This window comes from Vombatus ursinus, unplaced genomic scaffold (assembly GCF_900497805.2).
Source record: "Vombatus ursinus unplaced genomic scaffold, bare-nosed wombat genome assembly UNPS02005286.1, whole genome shotgun sequence".
NCBI lineage: Eukaryota > Metazoa > Chordata > Mammalia > Diprotodontia > Vombatidae > Vombatus > Vombatus ursinus.
The window spans coordinates 9,373,813-9,391,917 of NW_020945064.1; the positions used below are offsets into that span (position 1 = coordinate 9,373,813).

At 42.0% G+C, this 18,105-nt stretch overlaps 1 protein-coding gene across 1 annotated transcript in view; it reads left to right on the forward strand.

The window, feature by feature from the left end:
• Window positions 1-18,105, forward strand: part of FBXO31 (F-box protein 31) — a 57,094-nt gene that overhangs the window by 11,567 nt on the left and 27,422 nt on the right. Inside the window, 1 exon segment of the mRNA XM_027847448.1 lies at window positions 14,124-14,195. Coding sequence (XP_027703249.1) covers window positions 14,124-14,195 — 72 coding nt within the window.

Consider the following 18,105-nt stretch of genomic DNA (forward strand, 5'->3'; position numbering starts at 1 on the left):
GATGCAAGAACTTACAGTATGGACACAGGTAAGTAAATGCAAGAAATTTTAGGAGAGAGAAATTGGTAAGAACTCTGAAGATCTCAAAAGGCCTCGTGTAGGTAGTAACATCCGAGCTGCTCTTGGAAGAAAACCAGGGATTCTACAAGGTATTGTGAGGAGGGCATGTATTCCAGGTATAAGGGACCACTTGTGCAAGTAGATTACTGGATAAGGGAACTAGCCTGTTAGTGAGCACTTGCAGTGTAAGGTTGGGAAGGTGGAAGGGAATGGACTTGCAAAGGGGCTCAAGGAGCAGTCCAATAGGCAGTAGAGAGCAGTATCACAGAAAAATGAAGGGGGGAAGAGCACGGCCAAGGGAGAGCAGAGTCCGCAGTGTTGAAAGCTGCAGAAATCAAGATGGATGAGAATGAAGAAAAGGCCATTGGATTGAGCAATCCAGAAATTGTTGGTAACCTTGGAGATGTTGGGCCTGGTTGAACCCTAGTATCAGATGTCAGATTTTAAGGGAATGAGAAGCAAATAGGTGAGGAAGTGGACGCAAGGATTCTAGGAGAGGAATTAGGCTGTGCAAGGAGGAGAAATATTTTACTATTGTTGAGGCATCGGATGGCAGGTCACAGGCTCATAGATGTGACACTGGAAGGGATGGTAGAGGAAATTGAAGCCCAGGGAGGTTCAGTGCCTTACCCCCAGACCTTGGAACTTAGGTCCTGTAATTCCAGAGCTAGTGCCCATTCTGTGGTACTATGCTGGATTTTTGTTTTTAAAGAGGCAATAGGGGAAAAGTCAGGAGATAAAAGAGATTAAAGATGAGAGAAGGGGCTTGAAGGCGTTTATTTGCCTAGGATATGCTTCAGCTATCCATCTTAGAGCAATGCTTCAAACTTGGCTGATTTTCCTTTATTCTTTGGCAGTGCTTTTGTTTGGAGATTGGCAGTAGAGCCTTTTTAACCAGTCACTTGTTAGTGATTCAGCATGTGGGAGTAAGAATTACGTTGTATTTATGTTCCTTTTTGTTTGGATGATCTCATCAGTCTTGGGTGGCAAGTATGTTTTCTTCATTACATAGATCTTAAAGCTTCCGTATATTGAGGTAAGAAATTTGAGGCAAACAGATGGCGTTTGTCTGAACAAACACACGTGTTCCCTGACAGCTAGACAGTGGTATTCTGTATTGTGTTCCTCCACGGAAGGTGCTTGAATTGACAACCTGCAATGTGAAGATGTATTATTTACTTAGAAGGCACAGCCTGAATGCGTTGGTACACCGCTTTTCATCATCATCTTACTCAGCAGGATGGAATTATGACTAGAGGGAAGGACATTTTGTTGCTGGCAAATATAATTAACTTCAAAAGCATTTAAGGATAGAGTTTACACAATGGATAGACTGCTTTCAAGTTGATCTCAGCCACTATTTTAAAAATGCTGAACATTGTATTTTGCTTTACAAGATAAGTTGAATCAGTCTGGAATTATTTTTATTTTTCCTTTGTTGTATATATCAGAGCTTAACATTGGGGAACACTTACTGGAGAGTTGCTTTATTTATGTCATGAATCTAACATGTTTTTTCTCTTGTCTGACCACCAAATACATTTATATACATATATATACAAATATACATGTACATACATATATATTTCATTTGCTCTTACTATTTATTTTTTCCTTGGTCTCAAAATTACCATTTGATAACAAAATACACTGAATTTTCTTTTGTCAGTTTGCAGTATAGTGTGCAGTATAGGCTTAAAAACATGGGCTCCACCCTAATTTCTTTTCCCCACTCTGTTCAGGCAGTGCTAAGCACTATTGACTCTTCCTCATTTTTCTACTTTCTTTTTCATTTGTACTACCTACTTTCACTCTGTTTTTGTTCCTCAACCACCTTGTGTCTAGACCTTTAAAATAATTTCCTCATTAGTCCAATTTTCAGGTTATTCTATACACTACCACCAGAAGAGTTTTCCTAAAACACTGCCTTTGGCTTGTTTGCTTCCTTGCTCAAAACAACCTTCAGTGGCTCCTTATTGCTCATATAATCAGCTATAAATCCTGAAGCCTATTGTGCCCTTCAATCCCAGTAGGCCTTTCTAGGCTTATCTCTGAATACTCCCATTTCTCAGGTAGAGTGGATGGAACCCTGGCTTGGGAACCAGGATCCTAGGGCTTTAGACTTGCACTGTTGTTTACCATATCTGTGACAGTAGGCAAATATGATCTAACTTCTGACTTTCCTCTTCCTTGTCTGTCGGGGGGATGATGTGTAGCCTGCTTCCTCCTAGGATTTTGTGAGAATCAGTCAGATCAAGCTGATGGTGTATATGAAAGTGTTAGTTTGATTGTACAGCGCTTTATCAGTATCCTTTTCTTCCATGCTAGTGCTGTTCACTGCAGCTAGGCCCATTGCCTGAGCCTTTGTTGCTTTTCCCCATCTCCCAAGCCCTCCACCTCTCCAGGTTCTACCCTTCCTACAAGGTCTAGCACCCATTTTGTCTTTGGTTCTGTAGAACAGTGCCAGTGTGGCTCTCGGAGCTCTCCTCCAGACTGCTCGAGTACTCACTGTTTGTTCCAGCAGTTCTCAGAAGGTAGTTAGTCTGTAAGCATTTTGGAATCCCAGAGATGGTTTTCATGAGGTCTGTTAAAGGGAAAAAGAAACACCCCAACACCCTCCTCCCCCCCCAAAACCCTCCCCAAGATATTTTCATAATAATACTTAGACATTTTAATTTCTAATGTGGTGACTGTTGTTAGATGTAACCCATATGAACGAAAGCATTTTGGGGGGTCCTCAATAATTTTTAACAGTCTAAATCTAGGTCCTGAGACCAAAAAAATGGGAGAACTGCTGGTCTGTGCAGATATCTGATAGCCTCAGCCATCTGAAAAGCTATGGTAGCCACTCAGATTCCTCAGCTGACTTAATTGTAAATCTTAAAAAATAACCCTGACCCAGAAGTATCAGGGATATCTTCCCATAAGAATGTACTTCCTAGGAATATCTTTTGTATCTTCCCACCATTGCTCTATCAGGGAGGTTGAATGTTAATAATAGTTTAGACTTTAAAGTTTACAAAATTCTTTATATATTATTCCCTCATTTGACCCAATAGCAGCCCTGTGAGGTAAGAAATAGCAGTATTATTATTATCCTCATTTTATAGATTGAGGAAACTTATCTCCTTGTCTAGTGGCCCGCAATGCCACAATTCAGAGATAGTTGTTCTGATTGTTAAGTATAGGGCTCTCTGCAGTACACTGCAATGTGTGAGTTCCCCCTCGCCAGGGTGATTGAATGACATCGATTCATTTAGGTTGAAATGTGGGTTTATTTTGCTGTCTGTAGTCCTTTTCTATTTGAAATAACCTCACTTTATGTGCCAAAGGCCTCTTCTGTGTTGATTCCATTGATTGCATAATAATTGTTTGTTCATCCCTGGATGAAGCACAGTGGGGGTACAAAACAGAACTGTCCCTCCCTTCCCTTCTGCCCCGACCCTCCCTCCCTCAGCAAGCAACCCATTTTTAATTACCTTTAACTTTTTTCTTTTGGGAATTTTAAATGTATCCTGGTTTTTTCCTAGTTATTTAATGATGGTTTTTATTTCTGTTATGAGATTCTCTTTTAATGGGCCTTTTGCTTTGACTCTTTGAGAAGGCATTTCTGAGAACTGTGGCCTGGCACCTTAGTTCTAGAGAGGTCTTTATGGGTCATGTTCTTAGGTAACGTGGCCCAAGGCCTGTGGGTAGAGAAGCGTGCACTCCTTTACTAGTAAAGTTTTACTAGTGTTTACTAGTAAACACACCAGTACGAGAATTGGAAATGAGACACCTGATTTTCACTAAAAACAATGTACTTATGAAAGAGTTCTGGGTCAGAGCAGGACATAGCCTTGCAACAAACCATATTCTATTATTAGCATCCCCATTTTTGACCCTGGTCTTCCACCGCCATTTTCCCTTAGCTGAGATGCGTGTCTTCTCTTGCTCCTTTCCTCACCATTGACTAACCATCACCACTTTCCAGACTCTCCCTTTGCCTGTTCCAATACCTGTCCATTTAAATAATTTTTGAATGAATTAAAAAGCATTTCAGTGCTTACTTTGTGCCAGGCTCTCTGCTAAGTGCTAGTGATACAAAGAGAGGCCACAAGAGTCTTTATGCTCAAGGAACTCACAGTCTGTATATAGCTTGTTTCTGCAGAGCTAGTTCTATGTAATGTCTCCCCCCTCATTATACTGTGTTCCTTTGGAACAGGGACTGTCTGCCATCCTTTCTTAGTACCCCAGTGCTTAGCACAGTACCTGGCATAGGGGATCTCCTTATAAAAGTTTGCTGACTGACATTCTGATGGAGAACCCACATTCGGAGGATTGGTAGCTAGGGAGAAATGTCATTTGAATGGCGTTGCTGGAACAGTAATGGTTTGATTACTGTTCTCTGAGCTAGAGTTAGAAACTGAGGAGAAGGATGGCTGGTGGTAGTGAGAGCAGATTCTACCATGGAGTTGGAAGTGGGGTGGTGGGTTTGGGGCTCAGTAAGACAAGGGGAAAGCTCTTCAGTTAGATCCTGGGACCCAGGGAGACTGGCATGTAGGCCAGATAATGGAGTGGAGATGGTTAGAGACTTTTGGTGACATTGCCATCAGCAGCACATATCCCAGGCCTGTTCCACTCTCTAGCTGATGTCTTCAAGTGCTCTGGGAGGAGCAGTAAGGAGGTGAGGCCTGCACTCTGGGGACACACTCCAGATCAGCGATTGCATTTGGTGGGAATCTCTAGGCAGCTTTGGTCTCTCTTGACAGGGAGAGTTTTTCAAAGTCTAAATTCATGGTGATTATGAAATTGGGATTAAAATAGAAGTTAAAGTTCATTTTTATTCTTTGAATTTCATCAAGAGAAATTTCTCAAAGAGAAGCAATGTGGTTGGTCTAGTGGAAGGACCATTCACTTTGGAGTCAAAGGATCTGGGTTTAAATCCTGCTTTCTGCTTTCATGACCTACAGTTTTTCCATTAGAGAATTACTTTTTTTTTTCTATTTGCTCATCTATTCCTCTTGTTTCATGGAACTGGAAAGTCACATTGTTTCTCTTAAAGATGTAAGAGGAAAGGAATCTTATCTTTGCCCTCTGGCATAAGCTTCTTGTAAATTCTCTAGTTAGGGATTCTTAACCTGGAGCCCTTGGACCCTTAAGAGGTTGGTGGATAGATTTCAGGGATCTGTGTATTTGGAGAAAAAAATGACCTATGTATTTTCACTAACCTCTAATTGAATTTTAGCACTTCATTTATTTTAAACTGTTATTCTTTTTTTTGTTTTTTGGTTTGTTTTTTTTTTTTTGCTAGGCAGTGACTTGCCCCACGGTCACACAGCTATTCAGTGTCAAGTGTCTGAGGCTGGATTTGATTAAACCATTATTCTGAGGAGTCCCTAGTCTTCATTAGACTGACAAATGGTTCCATGACACACACAAAAATGGAGAACCCCTGATCTCACTCAGTCTCTTTCGTTTACATACACAAGACCTGAAGCCCACAGTGACTTAGCCAAGGTCACACATGTAGTGACTAGAACCACTGCTTTTTATTGCCCTTCCTAACATCAAATGGATTTCTGCATGAGTGAAGTGTTCTTTTGGTTGCTGAATCTCTGAACATCTGTCTGGGGTAGACTGACTTCTTTGGCTCCTTATGTTGCCTGTACTCTGGTTCAGTCAATTCAAATAACTGATAATTTCAGGTACGTTATAAAATAGTTTTAAGCAAACACCAAAACTAAGAGAGTCCAAACTGTATAAAGCTTGAAAAGTTCTTAGAACCTTTGATGTGTTGTGGTTTAGGGCCAAATTTCTAATTTTTATTGCTATTTGTACTTTCTGTACATGGTGTGCCAGTTGCAGAGATGAGCTCAAACACAGAGCTGGTTTGTACAAACATTCTTTGTACCCTTTTTGAAGATCTTTGCTTTTGTAATCAGGCTTTTTGAAAATCAAAGATTCTTGGAAAAGGGAGCAGAGCCTGGTACAAACAAGTTTTAACTTTGCAAATCATAAACCTTTGCCAATGAGGAACTGACTCTTCTTCCATCATTTAAATTTCTTTTTAAGAGACCTAAGCCATACTATTTTTTTATTTTATTTTTTTTAAGGCAGTTGGGGTTAAGTGACTTGCCCAGGGTCTCACAGCTAGTAAATATCAAGTGTTTGGTCTGAGGCCGGATTTGACCTCAGGTCCTCTTGACTTCAGGGCCGTGTTCTATCCACTGGGCCACATAGCTGCCCCATAGCCATACAATTTCAAAATAGTTCTAGTTCAGTCAGTCAATATTTACTAAATGCCTACTATGGATTGCAGTGTGCTGAGCACTGGGTAATAAAAAATATAGTATGCTGTGACTATTATCTGTATGTGTTGTCTCTGTTCAGGGGTAGGTCTGTTCTTTTGTCATCTTAGAATACCCAAACAGGTTCAGATATGTATATTTGATCATAATAGCAAGGGTATATGGGAATAAGAAAAAAATGAGTCTGCAAGATGGAAAAACCACAGAATAAATCACTTGTCTTTAACGTTTGCTAATCCTGACCCTAACACTGTGTCGTATTGACTTAGCATAATAGAACCCATCTTGTTGATTGTTTTGTGTTGTTTTTTGACCTTTATAACTTGGGGTTGTTCTTGGGTTGGTTTCTTTTGGGGGGTTTTTACGTAGCTATATCAGTCAGCTAATAAAGCGCCTAAGCCCAGTGCCGGTGGGAATACAAATACAATGTGTGAAACAATCTGCTTAAAATGAACGGAAAAGGGAAAAGGAAACAAACATTCATATAGCATCTACTGGGTGCCAGGTACTTTGCTAAGTGCTTTTACAAATATTGTCTCATTTTATCCTCATAACAACTCTTGGAGGTAGGTGCCGTTATTGTCCCTAATTTGCCAGTGAGGAAACTGAGACAGACAGGTTAAGTGGCTTGCCCAGGGTCACACAGCTAGTAAGTGTCTGAGGCTGGATTTGAATTCAGAATTTCCTAACTCTTAGCATAGTTCTCTGTCACCACATTTATCTCTATCACCACATTTATCTCTATCACCACATTTATGATTTCTTGAAATATAGATCTGGAAAAACAGGCTTTTAAAAAAATTGGTTTTAAAGGGGTCTGATATTCTCTGGACCAGCCTTTTGTGTTTCAGATGAAGCTACCTGACCGTGCCTTTAAGCCCCGATCATTCTGGCTTTCATTCAGTGGCCAGTAATAGCTCCCAGCCCAACCATCTGTGGTTCATGGTTGTTTAGGTTTTGCTAGCTTGGAAAGAGCATAAACAGCAGTTGTTTTCTGTTCTGGTCAGAAACTTGGAGTGTCTTCTCCTCCCCATTGATATTTTTGTGATGGTGAGTTAGGCAGTCTCTCCTTACTGTTCTCACCCAGCCCCTAGTCTTTGAATGGGGTTGCTTCAGACACACTGAGGCCTGGGGAAGATGTTAAATTAGAAAGGCCAAGGTCACCCACTGGATGCCTCATAACTGGAGGAGAGTGGTCTCTGCCTCACTTAAATCCAGTTCACTTGCAAGTCAAGACATCACCCTCTCTATGTCATTGTTCCTCTTCTAGAAGGAGGGACAAACAACAACCAGTTGGCCTTACCTTCTGAGGGGAGAAGAGGCAAGCAAGTGTCTACAGCAGCAATGAAGAGAATAAGCACAAAGTAGTTCAGTGCAGGGTCCTGTGGGAAGGATGGGAGGTTGGGGGAGGGGATCAGAAAAGGCTTCCCATGGGAAGTGATGCGGGGGGTGGGGGTGGGGTCTGTCTTAAAGGAAGAGAGATTCTATGAGGCAGAGGTAAGGGGGGAAGTATAAGGCACTGAGATGGGACAGAGGGAGCATGTGTGAGGAGCACAGAGACAACCTGCTTGTCTCTCTGGCAGAGTGTGGCACTAGAAAGGTAGGTCGAGGCCTGGTGGTGAAAGACTCAAAAAACTCCACAAGAAATGTTTATGTTTGGGCCTACAGGCAGGCACCAGGGAGCCAGCTGCTAGAGTTTATTGAATGGGAGAATGGCCTGGTTAGCTTTGTGCTGCAGCTGTGCAGAAGAGGGGGTCGATTGGAGTGGGAGGTCCCTGAAGCAGGGAGGCCCATTTAGGAGGCAGTTGTAATAATCTCGGGGAGAGGACAAGAAGGCCTGATCTAAAGTGACAGCTGTTTGAGGAGAGAGGTGGGATCCAAAGCTAGAGATGGGGGTGAGTGGGTAAAAAAGGTAAGATTTGGCGACTGATTGGTCATGTGAATGTATGTAGGAATAATTTTGCATACATCTACCTATTTGTGTCTAATGGTATTCATCTCTAGGTTGGGGTGGGGGGGATTTACATGATAACTTTATTATATATTTAAAAAGAATAGCAAGTTGTACATAACAGATTTGTAGTTTCATGTTCAATCATCTTTTTTATTATACTATGTCATGGAATTGCTTATTCCATAAATTAAAAATTAAATAAAAATTTTAAAAAATTGTCTTAAGGCAGAATAATATTTCATTGCATTTGTTCATTTACTTCCCAGTCATCTAGTATCTAGTTTGTGTCTACCCCCCTCCTCCATTACAAACAGTGCTATTTGGAATACTTTTGTACAGATAAGTCTTTTTTAATGACAGGTCCTGTCATTAATCTTTTAGGGATATAGTCTTGGTAGTGGAAACTCTGAGTTAAAGGGATATGCACATTTTTATAACTTCTGTAGTTCAATATTATTATTTTTTAAAAACTGGACCAATTCTCAATCCCATCAGTTTGCTATATCCTCCTGGGTCAGAGGTGAAGTTTGTTAACCTTTTATTATTTTTTTTCAATTTGATAACAGTGTCAAGTGGAATCTTAGTCTTAATTTGCATTATGTTGTTTTAGAGATTTTGAATGTTAATGTGGTATGTGGTTGGTAACTTGTGTTTTTTTCAAAGATTGCACGTTCAACGTTTTCTCTTTGCTTATTGAGTGCGGCATCACCAGCAACCTATCGATCATTTCAGACTGGATCTCCTGGAGGCGTCTCAAGCTCACCACGTCCAGAGCAAAGCTCATCATCTTTTCCCCCAGATCTAACCCATTCCCAAATTGCTCAGTTTTTGTCAGGAGTACTGCAGTTTTTCCGTTCTCCCAGGCGTTAACCTTAGCTCCTCATTCTCTCTCATCCTGTATATTCAGTCAGATGCTAAACCTTGTCATTTCTACGGCTTTGTCGCCCCATCACCTCTCTCACAGCCTCCCCCTGCCCATTCAGGTCCTTCACACAGTTGCCAAAATGACTTCCCTTAAGCACATTTCTGACCTTGTGACTTATTCCCTTGCCCGTTGAGCACTGGTGACTCCTTGTTGCTCTTAGGATCCGGTATAAACTCCCTGTTGGACTTTGAAAGTCCTTTATTATCTGGCCCCAATCTGCTTTTCCAGCCGGATTGTACATTACTTCTCTTTCTGCCTTATGGAGTCCAGCCTCTCTTGACCATGAACATGACTGGAATAAACTCCCCCTTCTTCAGAGTTACGCAGCTCTCCATGTATCTCAAAATCCCATCCACTTTTTTTTTTTAAATTGCATTACTTTGGGACCTCTCTAACTTCACCTACTCCAGGAAGCTCATTATGGGGAGATCCTCACCATCCTGCAAGATCCCATCAGCCTTGGTCTGACGTGCTCCTCATGAACTCCAAACCCTCTATTTTGGGAGGGAGCTCGGCTCAGAACACCACCTCATTTCTCACATGGCTGCACTACTTTGGGACTTCTTTGACTTCACCTTCATGCCTCTTTTCAACTTCTTGTCGGGTTTTAAATTGTAAACTTCTTGAAGGCAGGGACCGTCTTTTTTCATCTTTATGTCTCCAGCTCTTAGCACAGAGCCTCAAATATAGTAGGCACTTAAGAAATATTTATTGACTGACTGACTTGTGAAGTTGATTTCTTGTACCCAAATGAAATGCTTCACATTTATCCACCTTGAATTTCATCTTAGATTCCATCCAGTAATCCTTTTGGATCCTGTCATCCCAGGTGTTAGATATCTTTCCCAGCTTTGAGTTATCTGCAGATTGGATAAGCTTACTGCCTGCGTCTTTATCCGAGTCATTGATAAGAAAGATAAATAGCACCGGGCCAAGCATCAGTCCCTGGGAGTGTCCTTAAACATTGTAATCTTCCTGCCCTGTTGACATTGAACCAGTAACTGTTCTTTGAGCCTGGCCACTTGAACACTAGGATTCATCGTCTCTATAATAATAAGGGGAGATACTTCATCAAAACCTTTTCTAAGACCTATGTAAACGATAAGAGCTTTCCTGCCATCTGCTAGCTTGGTAACCCTGCCTGGAAAGGAAATGAAGTTCCTCTAGAGTGACCTGTTCTTGATGAGGCCAGACTGGCTCTTGGTCACGTCTGGGTCCCGTTCTAGCTGTTTTACCAGCCCCCTTTTAAATGAGCCCTTCTTTCTAGAGTTTTCTCAAGAATTAAAGTCATGCTCATTGGCCTTTAGTTTGCAGTCTTTGTTTTCTCTTTTTTTTTTGGAAATTGGGACGTTTCTCCAATTTTGTGGCCCCTCTCCTGTTTTTAGTGATCTTTCCATTGTCCCTGCCAAGTAGCTCATTAATGCCACCTGCCAGTTCTTTTAGCTACAATCAGAGAAGGTGACTGGAATTTATAGAGGGTGGCTAGATGCTCTCTTGCTCTCTCTTTACTTATCTTGGGTAATGGTAATAGCTAGTATTTACAAATCTCCTATTTAATCCTCACAACAACCCTAGGAGGTAGGTGCTGTTATTTCCATTTTGCAAATACTGAGTCAGGCAGACAGAGATGCAGTGGCTTGCCCACTGTCACTCAGCGGGTGAATATCAGAGGCTGGATTGGCCCTTTCAGTCCTTTTTGTTCTGTCATTTCCAAGGTAAAGGTCATTGCAGAGAAGAAAGAAGCCTTTGAGCTGGCCTACCTTCTCTGTTAGTTATCACCCACCCTAGGCAAGGTTCCACCCCCTTTTTGTCCTTTTTTTCTCCCAATAGAGCTAAAATAACCCAGACCTCTTTTGTTGTCCATCCCTTTCCTGGCCATCCTGAGTTCATTGAAGCTGTAGCATTCTAGACACTGTTCTTTTTTTTTTAAGCAGTTGGAGTTAAGTGACTTGCCCAGGGTCACATAGCTAGTAAGTGTCGTGTTTGGTCTGAGGCTGGATTTGACCTCAGGTCCTCCTGACTTCAGTGCTGGTGCTCTATCCACTAGGGTGCCACCTAACTGCCCTTTAGACACTTTTTTTATACAATTCTTCTGAAAAAGATCTGGGGATTCTAGTGGACAACAAGCTCAAGATGAACCAACAATATGATACATTGGGTAAGAAGGATAATGTAATTTCTGGCCACACGAATGGAGGCGTTGAGCCTGGGAATGGGACGGTGTCGTTAGCCCTGCAGTGGCCTTCCCTGCTCAGAACACATTTGCTGTAGTGAATTCAGTTTGGGGCATTTTAGGGACATTTATAAGTGACCAGTATGATGAAGGGCCTCAGCTTCAGACTCTCTAAGATTTGGTTGGAGAAACTGGAGGAGAGAATACTTAAGTAAAGCAATACAGTAGCTATCTTCAAGTATTTGGGGGGTTGACCCGTAGAGTGGATTAACAGCAGTTATAATGGCTAGCACTTATAGAGCGTTTACTATGTGCCAGGCACTGTGCTGAGTGCTTTCACGAGTATTATCTCATTTGGTCCTCACAGCAGCTCAGGGATGTAGGTGCTATCATGATCCCCGATTTACAGATGAGAAAACTGAGGCAAACAGAAGTTAGCGACTTGCCCAGGGTCACACAGCCAGGCTGTGTGTGAGGCTGGATTTGAACTCAGGTCTTCCTGACCCCAGGCCAGGTGCTCTATCCACTGCCACCTAGGCTGTTTGTTCTTTTTGGCTACAGGGTTTCAAAGAGGCATAGGGACAGGCTTCTTTGCAATTAGAACGGTGCACAGCTAGGTGGCATAGTGCGTATAGTATTAGGCCTAGAGTCTTTCTGAGTTCAGATCTGGCCTCAGATACTTAACAGCTGTGTGACTCTAGGCAAGTCACTTCACCCTGTTTGCCTCAGTTTCCTCATCTGTAAAGTGAGCTGGAGAAGCAAATGGCAAACCACTCCAGTGTCTTTGCCAAGGGAACCCCAAATAGGGTCACAGAAAATTGGACACAACTGAAAAATGACTGAACAACACAAGTGGCATGGGCCCCCTCAGACAGGTTTGCCCTCACTGAGGGTTTCGGGCCAAAGCTGCGCAGACACTTGTTGCACATGTTGGGGAGAGACTAATTTCAGGCCTGGGCTGAACCAGACGGCCTCGGAGGTGTTTGTGATTCTAAAAACATTCTCAGCCCCATCTTCTTGCTCTTTCATACCATGTTGACTAGCTAAAATTGGATCCTATGTTGTTTTGTCCAAACCTAGAATCAAAAATTACCAAGATCAGATTTTGGCATCTATCACAATTTAAGATTTGACCATTGGCTTTAGTTATTGAATCCCTGGATTGTCTCTAAATTTGGCTGGGTTTTTCTTAACGATAGTTTTTTTTCCCCCTGCTACCTGCTGAAGAGCTGAAAATAGTATGACACCTTAGTAATAGTAGTCAGAATTAGCAGAATAGGACAGGCAGGCAGTGCTCACCCTGTTTGGCACAGAGCTCTGTGGGTGTATAAGGTCAAGCTTCTGCCATTTCTAAAATTAGTGGGCAACCACGGCCCAAGTGATGCCAGATTGGAACCATTGAAGTAGGTTACATACACACATTTGTACATTAATGTATATATGTATGTATGTATGTATGTATGTATGTGTCTGCCTAGCAGATTTTTGTAAAGGGCATAAGGGAGCGCTGATCCACAGAGAAGGGAGCTAGCGCTTAAATCAAATGTCTGATAGAGTCCTCATTTAGAAACAACAGATTTACAGATTCCCCATCCATACGGCAGCTTTGGGCCTCTGTGCCACTTGCTGCCCCGGATGAGTGAATAATGGGTGGTTAAATGTGAAAGTGTTTGCTAAGTGTGTGTATGTGCTCAGCACTGTGCCGTGGGAGTGTCTGGAAAACCTGGAGTTTGTAGGTTCAGGAGTTTAAGAAGCTTGAGATAGGAAAACCAGCTTATGTACCCAGCTTGTCTACTTCTCTTTTTCCCTGCTGCTTCTCCCTACTCGAATGTTATTTTATTTTATCAGACTGTAACATGTCCTGAACATATTAGCCCTTTGAGCATTTGTTGAATTGTATTGTCTAAAGCTCTTCCAATTAACACCCCATTAGGATTAAGCATATTTTAAAAGATTGTAAATACCTGTTGTATGATTAAGGGACTGTTAGTCATTCACTCAGTTAGCAGTAGGAATTCACCCAATCAGACTGCTTTCCTTCTGATACTTTGCTGAGATCTTCTGTACTGAGGGACCGTGAGTTTTGATTGTGAGAGAAGAGTGAAAGTGGTAATTTTAAGAATGAGTACTTTGTGTAGGACAAAGCACAAGGCAAACTTTAGAGGGCCACATTGGGGAAGTTTTAGGCTGTCCTGAGAGTGTTGGGGACCTAGTGAAAGGAAGGCTGGAGGATAATGCAGAAAGGCAGAGGCCAGAGTGCATCAAAGACAGATTTTATTTGTTTCATAAATTTCCCCTCAAGACTGCTGTGTACTCATTTTTGGTATTCTTTCACATTCTCTTCTTTCTTCTATATTATATGGTCCACAGTTGCCCAGGGTAGCTGCATTATAGGTTGGGTAAATCTTTGTTTCGTGGGATACTTTGGGAGTATAACTGCTATAAAAATGGCACTTTTCTGGATAAATAGAGTCCATTTTCCAAACAGATGCATTTTAGGAACACAGCCTGTTCATGAGTTAGACTTTTAACCTTTACTGGAAATGTACAACATTGATGGCTGTTTAGTTCTGATTGACTGACTCACAGTGGAACAATGGAAAAATTCCAAACCATCTCCACAAAGTGGGACAGGTTGAAAGTTGGTGGAGTATCCCCATTCCCTGTTTTTGCTTTGTGCTTTTTTGAATAGAATTTTTAGTAAATTTCTATTTTTTTCAGAGTATGGTGTATGTGAAAACTTACGGAAGCTGGAGATTACCGGTGTGTCCTGTCGAGATGTCTACGCCAAACGTGAGTTAGTCCGTTTGTTATCATAAATATTTCTGTTGTGACAGTCTCTTTGTTGACTAAATTTCAGCTTTGAGTGATACATAAAATATGGTCCATGTTTGATAGTCTCATCTTTCCAGCCCTTCCACTTAAAGCTATTAGGAGTTTGTCACTATTTAAATGATATAACACTAGACTTGATCCTGAACATTATAGAACATTTGCTGCTTATCTTTCCCTTATGTTCATATTCCAGTTATGTAAGTATCCTTGTTTTTCAGCCTACCCTGGATAAGAAATTGTGTGCCTAGAAATCAAGGAGCTTGTGTATTGCACAGTCCTAGGATTACTTGGAGCAACAGCTGCTTCTGTTTTTAGTAATTTATGTTGTGATTTGGGGGCATGCTCTTTGATTCCCTTTCAAGGATCTGCTGCTTGTTTAGATTCATGGAGAGCCTTCCTTTAGTAGGCATTCAGCCCATGACTTGTTAGACTTTGGGTAGGATAGACTATAATCTAAAGGAGAAGTCTTCCATTTTTAGAAATCATTTAGCCATGGCTTTCTTCCAAACTGTGAAGCTGACCTTCAGAATCATAAGGGTGGGACCCTGGTGCCCATGATCAAGTCACTCTACTTCCTGGGCCTCCGATTGGACTGCAGCAGGGGTTCTTTAAGTTTTATCTAGCAGTTAGGGGGTGCCATCGTGCATAGAGTGCCGGACCTGGAGTCAAGAAGACTCATCTTCCTGAGTTCAAATCTGGCCTCAGACACCAGCTGTGTGACCCTGGGCAAGTCACTTCACCCTGTTTGCCTCAGTTTCCTCATCTGTAAAATGAGCTGGAGAAGACATGGCAAACCACTCCAGTATCTTTGCTAAGAAAACTCCAAATGGGGTCAGGAAGAGTTGGACACAACTCAAACAGCAGACCAAATTTCTTAAACTTTTGTGCGAGGCACAGTGTGGCAGTCTGACAAGCCCAATGATGGACCCCTTCTTAGAATAATTTTTTTTAAATATAAAAAATAAAATACTTAGGATTACCAAGGAAACCATTTATATAGAAATAGTTATTAAATTAAAAAAAATAATCCCACAAACAACAATTCACAGACCCTAGGACTAGATGATTTCCAAGGTCTTTTTCAACTCTGAAATTCTGTGATCCTTTTTTCCTACCTTTGCTTTCCTACAAGTGAAATTTCATGTAGACAAAAAGGCAAATAGCATCCTCACCGGCTCTGCCTTGTCTTAGGGCTGCTGTTCAAATATAGCTGGGAGCTGTTAAGGGGAACGGTGTAAGCTGTTATCAGTTTTATTTTTGCTGGGATTACTTTTTGGTAATAAGTCATCAATCTGAGGGAATGGGATACAGCAAAGAGGTTGCCTTTTTTGGCTGTTTTAAATTAAAACTTAACAGGTTGTTTTTTGTGAGGCAGAGTTTGGAACTTTGGGCATTATCTGTGATGGCAGACCTAACTGGGCACCTTAGCAAAAAAGGACTGTCAGTAAACAGAGTTGGGCACCAAATACCTTTGAAGACCATTCAGAATGGAGGCGGAGGAGGAGAGAGTTCTGCTCGTGTCACTCTGCATCAGTTTCTTCCCAGATTTCTCTGAAACTGTCCCTTTTGTTTTTTCTTATGGTGTAATAATATTCCATTACATTCCTAGGTCATAATTTGTTCAGCTATTTCCCTAGTTGATGGGCACCCCCTTAGTTTCTGGTTCTTTGTTATAGTACAAAGAGCTGCTACTCATATTTTTGTAAATATGGTTCTTTTTCTTTGATCTCTTTGGGGCCTCATAGTGGGGCCTTAAAGTCACTACTAGGGTCCGTGACTTTGGGGCACTAAGTTGTTCATACTGCTGTCCAGAATGGCTGGACTGATTTGTAGCTTCACTCACAGTACATTAGGGGTCTTTTTAGTCTCAGCCCCAGAGGAGGAGATAGAAAGGTAGAGGCAAAAATTCTACGTCTTAATTTTGTTAGTGTAAGGAAGCTTTTGTAAAGCGATCACAAACAGCCATCTGGAAGCTGTTTTGGCACAAATTTTGCCATGTGTTGACGTTTTATCCAAGATTCTGCTCCTGAGCAGATCAGTTTTCCATAGTTAATATCAGGAGCAGACTTGCCCCTGTGCTGAAGGTTCTCCTCCCACAGCCCCCAGGATAGAAGACCTGCCACTCCCCCAAGCCTTTTTGTCAGGAAAAAAGTGCAGAATCATCCGGCCCATGGAGCTGTTTTCTAATTACAAAGACCTGCAGTTCAGACACACTAGCCGTGTAAGTCATCTGTTAACCACAAACTAAAGTGAGCAGCATTTAGGGGAGCATTGGGCCTGCAGGCAGAGGGCCTGAGTTCAAATTCCATCTCTAATGCTAGTTACTTATGTGATTTTGGGGAAAGAGAATGAGCATTGATAGAGCACCTGCTTTGTGCCAGGTACTTAGCTAAGCACTTTACAAATTTTCTCTGGTTTGGGGGAAGTAATTTCCCCTTTCTGGCCTCAGTTTCCTCATTCCTCTATAGGGGCTTCACCTAGGATCCTTTCCAACACTAGGTCAGAGTAGACCTCTGGTCAGTGGCTGCTTGTTGCAGGGGAGCTGATGTTGCCATTCGTGCCTTTCATGCCCTTACATTGTAAGGAGACTTGAGTAATTTTTAATCCTAGTCTCTCAAGTGGATAAATTGATTATTCTGTTGATTTCCTATCTTCTTGAAAACTCTTGGGATTGAAGGAAATTATGTACCCCAGACTAACTCAGGGCAGTGTGCTCCAGTGATAGAGGACAGACCATATAGTTAAAAGTGAGTTTTCATCAACTTCCTCCTATCATTTTTCATGCTGTTCCTGTAGTGTGCCATTTGTCCATAACATGCGGTCTTCCTTCTGTTCCCTAACTTGAGGCTGTTGCTTTCTTTGGGGTGGTTCTCACTTCTTCTGGGGCTCTGAGTGGCTTTTCCCTGTCCTCCCTCCTGGGTGCTTCTGCGGTCCTGCTGGCTAGCTTCTAATCTCTGGTCACATTCCAGGGACACTCTCAGTTCTCCGCTGTTCCCCTTCCCTTTCTGCTAAGACTTGGAACCTCTGGCCTCTGTAGCTTTCCACCCATTCCTGATTTCCTGGCTCTTGTCTGTGTCCATCCTGCTTTTTGTTCCCAAACCGCAAGGCAATCCTGGCCTGCCCGAAGTCTGCTTCTTACACACATCCCTGCAAATCACACAGATACCGAGGAGATAAATGTCTTCCTAAGAAAATCACATGTAAATATCTTACGCAGCTATAGGCTTTAGAATCTGAGAATCCAAGTTCACATTGATCTAGGTTCACTGTGGTATTTCTCTGCCTTGTGTGGCTTTGGACAAGTCATTTCACCTTTTAGGCGACCTGGTTTTCTGTAAAACTAGGGGCCTGGAACTAGGTGAGTATAAAGTTCCTTCCAGTGCTAAATGCTTTGTTCCTATGAATCTTGAGTATTCTCTTCTTAAGCCTAGATCTTTGGATGTTAAGCCCTCTTGTGATAAGTAAGCACTGCGCTAAGTGCCTAGGCTGCAAAAACAAAATGGAAGATAATCCCTGCCCTCAAGGAACATCTATTCTAGTAGGAGGAGACCTCAGAACTAAGGTTTATGTGCTGTTGTAAGGTCTGTGCCCAGGATCATGCTGCTAATAAGTGTCTACAGTAGGATTAGAATACAGATCATCCTGACCACATGTCCAGCACTGGTCACTTTATTTAAAACTGAATTTAATACAACAAAATGAGTCTTCAGTCTTGTCCTTTGGAGCTGTATGGCACTTGGCCTGTGCCATCCCAGGCTTCCCTCAGAGAACCAAGAGGGCTTATCTCTGCCTCTTAACCTTAGCTACAATAATAGCATTAATAAGGTAGAAAATCCCTTAGTATCTTCCTAGTAGTTAGTTGGTGTGC